Source organism: Haplochromis burtoni, unplaced genomic scaffold (assembly GCF_018398535.1).
Source record: "Haplochromis burtoni strain Fernald_Lab_line unplaced genomic scaffold, NCSU_Asbu1 Contig_190, whole genome shotgun sequence".
NCBI lineage: Eukaryota > Metazoa > Chordata > Actinopteri > Cichliformes > Cichlidae > Haplochromis > Haplochromis burtoni.
The window spans coordinates 592,932-599,278 of NW_024582551.1; the positions used below are offsets into that span (position 1 = coordinate 592,932).

The 6,347-nt window shown below is 49.8% G+C and overlaps 2 protein-coding genes across 3 annotated transcripts in view; one reads left to right on the forward strand and one right to left on the reverse strand.

Annotated features, from left to right (window-relative positions):
* The window catches only part of LOC121815355, an 8,850-nt gene extending 5,516 nt beyond the window's left edge, over positions 1-3,334 (forward strand). Inside the window, exons 2-4 of the mRNA XM_042225979.1 lie at positions 1-1,298; positions 2,568-2,659; positions 3,225-3,334. Of these exons, the coding sequence (XP_042081913.1) occupies positions 1-1,298; positions 2,568-2,659; positions 3,225-3,334 (1,500 nt within the window). The remainder of the gene's footprint in view (positions 1,299-2,567; positions 2,660-3,224) is intronic.
* A 359-nt stretch (positions 3,335-3,693) lies between these two features.
* The window catches only part of LOC102310883 (atrial natriuretic peptide receptor 1), a 79,867-nt gene continuing 77,213 nt past the window's right edge, over positions 3,694-6,347 (reverse strand). For both annotated transcript variants that reach the window (XM_042225942.1, XM_042225941.1), the window contains 2 exons: positions 6,201-6,299; positions 3,694-5,611 (listed from right to left, as the gene is read on the reverse strand). In XM_042225942.1, coding sequence (XP_042081876.1) covers positions 5,466-5,611; positions 6,201-6,299 — 245 coding nt within the window. In that variant the 3' untranslated portion in view covers positions 3,694-5,465. The remainder of the gene's footprint in view (positions 5,612-6,200; positions 6,300-6,347) is intronic.

A 6,347-nucleotide genomic window follows, 5' to 3' on the forward strand; every position in this document is an offset into this window, starting at 1 on the left:
CATTTTTTCGCGAGTAGCACATGTCTCCTTGTGTACGACCGACAAACCTTACTGGACATAAAAGACGGTCTTTCTTATAACTTTCCGGAGTTCAAGTTTTGCAACACGGACGCTCCGTTTGCAGACCCCCCATTCATCTCACCTGAGACGCCTTTGTTCTCTGTCCCTGGAGGCCGCAAACGCCGACGCAGAGGGAGAAGATCTGGCGTTCTGGTTCGACTGAGACGGCGCACTAACAGACCACCGTTACCCAGTTTATTACTGGCTAATGTGCAGTCTCTGGAGAACAAGCTGTGCGAGCTTCGGGCACGGATCTCATTCCAGCGAGAGATGCGGGACTGCTGCGTGATCTGCCTCACAGAAACCTGGCTATCGGACAAGGTACCGGACTCTGCAATACAACTGCCGGGGTTCTCCGTGCATCGCGCGGACAGGTCACAGGATCTTACTGGGAAAAGCAGAGGCGGTGGTGTATGTTTCATGATCAACAACAGCTGGTGTGATTATGCGAACGTGCACCCGGTCAAATCCTTCTGCTCACCGGACCTGGAGTACCTGATGATTAAGTGCCGGCCATTTTGGCTACCGAGGGAATTTACAGCAGTGATTATTACGGCTGTTTACATTCCCCCACAAGCCGATACTGACCGAGCACTCAGGGAACTGTACAGCGCGATCAGCAGTGAGGAAACCGCACACCCAGAGGCGGCGTTTATCACAGCCGGAGACTTTAATAAGGGAAACCTGAAGAAAGTCTCACCCAAACTCCACCAACACATCCATTTTAACACTCGTGGAGACCGGCTACTCGACCACTGCTACACCTCTTTCCGGGATGCGTACAAAGCCCTCCCCCGCGCCCCATTCGGCCAATCAGATCACCGCTCCATCCTGCTCCTGCCCGCCTACAGGCAGAAGCTGAAACAGGAAGCTCCAACCCGGAGGGCGGTGCACTGTTGGACGGACCAATCGGAGTCTGCGCTGCGGGACTGTTTTGATCACGCGGACTGGGAAATGTTTCACGTGGCTGCTAAAGACATTGATGAATACACAGACTCAGTCTGTGGATTTATCAGGAAATGCGTGGAAGATGTCGTCCCATCCAGAACAGTTAAATCCTTCCCAAATCAAAAACCCTGGATTAACGGAGATGTTCGCGCGGCACGGAGCACCGCCTTTGCCTCCGCGAACACATCGGACTACAAACACGCACATTACCAACTCCGGAAGACGATCAAAGCAGCCAAACGTGAGTACAGGGACAGGGTGGAGCAACAGTTTGACAACCCTCGGAGTATGTGGCAGGGACTAAACACGATCACAGACTTTAGAGGGAAAACCAGCACACCGCAGACCACGGCCTCTCTGTGTGAGGATCTAAACGTATTCTACGCTAGATTCACCATGCGACCCTGAGGCACAGTTGCACGCGTACGTCATGCCACACTGTGTCTGAGAGTATGTGCGGGTGCTTCGGAAGGTGAACGTACCAAATACTGGTTCCGACGTCCGCGCCTCAGTCATGCGCGCTCGCGGCCTTGAATTCCACCATTTCAACTTTCCCTCTTCTGTCTGTAGTCAGCCTGCTTCAAAGCCACCATGTCCCTGTACCATCCTTCCACCTCTGCTATTGAAGCTGAGACTTGCTGACCCCCATCGAAGCAAATGCTTCAGAACTGTAGAGACTTATGCTTGCTATACTCCGACTCACTACCCATTCTCTCTCTTTTTGTACCAATGTACCTGCACATGTGATGTGACAATAAAAGTGATTTGATTTGATTTGAAAGATGAAGTCCTGACTGCTTTATGATTCGGAGACCGATTGATGGCGTCGGGCTTTTCTGTTCAGAACCATCAGTGAATACGAAATTTAAAATAATTAAAGATACAGAAGCGTTTATGCCGTAGTCCTGAAGACATCTTTCCACAATAACTGAGAATCACGTTTGTGTGTGAGGTCGTTGTACCAGCGTCGCACCTGTGCAGAAGTTTAAAGCACTTCGTTCACCTTGCTAGGTAGCAGAAGGACGCTGTGCAGAAGCCCCGCGTCCTCCCACTTCGTGCCAGAGATGAGGTGATCCCAACAGAAGACTGCATGTGGCAGGAAAACTCTGTTTCTAAGCTCGGATGTCTGAGTGACCGCTGTTCTCTGGGTCTGATTAAAGAACCTTTAAGATCATTGAGTTCCATTTGCAGCCAGTTTAGGAACATTCGAGCAAAGACAACAGGACTTAAAATTATTTTGATCTCTTCATCCAAATTTTCTTTAAAAAAATACCAGATTCAAGTTTTTAAAGTTCCTTTTTTAACTTTGCTCCAGTATTTTTAATCATCTTTGAGATTTCTATTTGAACTTTTTCATATTATAACAAACTTTGAAACTAGCAGTGAGCTGATTCGCCGAACGATTTCTTCCAGTTTTGGCTTCCTCTTTCTAAATCTTATGTGGCGAGATTGAATACTGAGAACACTGCTGCAGCTTCCTGCGCCTTACTGGAGCGGCAAGCAGAGCGACCACGGCCACCCTTATGGTTCATCCATCACGTCCGTGCTTGTCCCTTCAGGCTGAAGCGATGTGGTCTCCCTCAGGGATGCTTCAGTGATCTGAGGGACAACGCCATTGAAGGACTTGGAAATGTGAACTTGAGATTGTCAGGTACCAAAGAACGCTGCTGAGAGTGAAGAACATCAAAAATAGACGAGCTCAATGTTCCCACGCTGTCGTTCTGCAGCGTCACAGAGAAAGGCTGTGTTTTTTTGTCCTCCGGACTGAAGTCCGACCCTGGACCTGAGCTCCGATTGTCTGGAGTGAAGCTTCGGTGAACCTCAGCTGTCGTCTGCTCACCACAGTGAAGAACATTGGCTTAAATCAGGCCCGAGGACGATGAGCAAGAGTGTCTTTACATCACTTTCCCTGAAGGTTTGTCAGGTTACCACCTTTAAACGTGTTTTTAAGATGTAACGTAAGACTGGTCGGTCTCAGTGGGTCTGACTCACTGATCAATAATACCTAAAAAGGTTTAATGTACACAGTTTAAAAATATTTACAATGAGAAATTCTGCTCAAACAGATAAATGTGATGCATGGTGTCCCACCAGGACACTGTAAAAACAGACATGTGTTCAAACGCTGACATTTCTACCCGCTGTTAAAGCGCAGGAAGCCTGAGTGGGAGCAGAAGCCGAGATTTTTTCCACAAAGTTTTCCCTCCGTGTGTCAGGAGCCAGACCGCACGCTCACGTCTTCAACCCGGCTGCAACGGCCACGCCAAAACCGCCATGGCGGGCGAAAGACTGTGACCCAGAATGTGATGTGAAAGTCGTCACGTGACGCTCGCGACACAAGCAACGCGGCGAGCACAAAGACGGCGCCGTCACTCGTCTGATCCGGCCTTCACATTACTGCCATCTTGTGCCTGCAGTCGCCTGCTGTCATCGAAAGCTGTGCTTATCTCTGTAGCTGTGTCCACTGTATGGACGGGTCCATCCCAGCTGAGAGGCGGGACCTAAACTGGAGGTGTTTGACTGTAAACTGGTGAAAGTGTGCGAGTGTCCTCTGACGTCAGCTACAATCTGCACTTCCTGTGGAAACACAGCTAGCATTAGCATTAGCGAGGAAGCAAAGTTTAATTTGAGATGATTTCATTTTTTCACTTGAATGTCTCAGACATCAAAGTTAACCACACCACACACAGCTCGAGGCTTTTATTCAGACGATGGTGGGATTAAAATACGTTGATCTAGTTTCAATAAGCAGAATATAAATTACTTTAAATGATCTGAAACATGTGCAGATGTTATAATGATCCATTCAACACTGATTGGTGAAAGTCTCTGATGTTCTCCAGCTGTTTGTGACGGCGCCTCACAGATGTGCGTTTGCTGTAGAGCAGCTGCAGAAGACGACCGTGTGCTCGGACACGTTGCAGCTCTGCAGTCTTTTGTTCCTCTCGGGCTCTGAAACGGCAGCGCGGTTTCCATGTTGATTCTTTGATCGTTGCGAGGTGACGTACGCTGATCTGGTTGCTTATTGAAGAACAGTCCCCAAACTCAGCGCTTTGTTTTTAGCTTCAGCGTTTTTCTGATGCACAGCGTCCTCTGTGGTATACGAGCCTGAGTCAGGAGCTCCTGGCTGCAGGGATGCAAACAGACAGCACGCAGCTGAGGGCCCGCGCTCACTCCTCACTTCACCATGTGTGATAAAAACACTGATGCTTCTGAAACTTTGACTGTTTTTTCCTCACTGATGATATTTGGAGAACGCTGTAGTTCACAGATTAGATTGACTCCTTTGTCTCTCTGGCCGATCCGATGTGTTCGTCCCGTCGGGATATCGAACAAAATCAGGTGAAACAAACTTGACTTCACTGCAGTGAAACTGATTTATATACAGAGAGCAAACTGCTGAACAGCCTCCGTCAGCTCAGCTGTGCCGAGTCTCCCCCGAGGAAGCTAACCCACATCACTTCCTGCGTTTCTGCCCTATCAGGTGTTCTTCCTGTCATGGACGTCACATGAAAACAAGAGGCAAAGAGGAAGCAGGAGGACGTTAGCGTGGTTGTTTTTGCAGGTATATAAAGCGCTCCCGTTGGTCCCTGCAGGTTCAGGCTCTTCCGGTCTTTACTCGCTAGAATCAGAGCAGCTCTGCATTTTTAACGTTGCACTTTACGCTGTCTCACCCTCACTGTGAGGAGGTCATCTTAAATGTGCGGCTCCACCAAATAAACGTGCTCAAAGCCGCAGCCGCTGACGTCAGAGGTTTTGGGAGGGGCTACAGCACAGATGTTCCTCCCACAGAAGCTGTGTTTGCTTCTCAGGCAGGACAAACAGCGTCTCTCTGCTGTGGTGTGGGTGCTTCCTGTGTCTGGCCTCAGGGGCAGTACTGAGCTCAGATTACACCCCACGTTAATGGTTAGCGCCGCTGACTCACAGCAACGAGGTTCCAGGTTCAAACCTGCTGGCTAGCCTTAGCCTCACCATCTTAGCATGGCGGCGCTCTGTCCAGGTGCCCCTCCTCCAGTGACAGCAGGGACAGGAAATGAAGATGATGAATGCAGGGCCACATAAAAGTGAAGAAGAGGCAGCATGGTGAACGTCAGCGTGGAGAGACAAACTGCTCGGAGTACCAGCGAGACGACGGCGAAAAACTCTTTTTCCAGGACCGGAAAGCAGGACACTTTTGATCCGAGTGTGAGGAGAGTCCGGGTCCTTGTGTGCCTCCGTTCCTGTGTCACTTCCTCCCGTCCGACAGTCCCAATCCATCCAAAGTCCTTCTGCTCGGAGATGAGAAGCAGCAAGGAGGCGGGGAGCGCTCGAGTGAGTCCTCCTTTCCTTCAAGCTGCGCTCCCTTCTGTCCTTTCCTCGTCCCCTCATCTGTAGCGGTGTTACCCCTTATTCACTCCTCAGTTCTTTTCCTCGTTTCTTCCGTCCTCTCCTGTCGTCCTCCTGTTGACAGTGCTTTGTCATTGGCTGTCGCTCTCTCCCAGCAGCCAATAGGTGGTCATCTTCCCTTTGCCCTTGATGTCGATTTCCCCTCGGAGCTCCAGCTGAAAGCAGTTGAACTCTAGCAGAACGTCTCGAGTCGCCGCCGACACGTGGATCTTCAGCGCTACAGACACACACACACACACACACACACACACACACACACACACACACACACACACGTCATGTTTGGCAACAGCAGCAGGAATAAAAATGCTGCTTTAGGTTTTTCAGTCCAACCTGCAAAAATCTAATCTGCTGTTTATTTAAAGAACATCACTTTATTCTGAAGGGGCTTTAATAAATCTGCTTCCTGTTAATGAAGCTCAGCTGTTACACGTGTAACAGAGAAACTGTTCATGGAGCACAAACTGCAGTATCAGCTTACTCAGACTGAGTCACTAAACTGAAGCCCATCAACAGGGAAGCAGCAGCCTGCAGAGGGCGCTGCTGCGTCAGCATTCACAGAGCGACGTCTTCGTTCACGTCTATCTATCGCGCCAAGTCACGTGACCTGGTCATCGTATGTGTATTCAGTGTGATCGTTAACACGTGGATCTGAACCCATTTATTTTCCGTGTGAACACCTGAAGAATGCAGAGGTCAAAGTTCAATGTTCCCTCTGGATTAGTACTCCAGTACTTAGTTACAGTTCAGAGGTTTCAGGCTGAAACTGCAGCGTCAGGTCACATGACCTGTTTTTGTGCACGTACCTTCGCCAGTGGACTCCATACGTGATGACGTGTTGACGGTGTCGCCAAACAGGCAGTACCGAGGCATCTTCAGACCAACCACGCCCGCACACACGGGACCTGCAGAGGACACGGGGCGGTCACCACGTGTGTGTCAGTGTGTGTCTG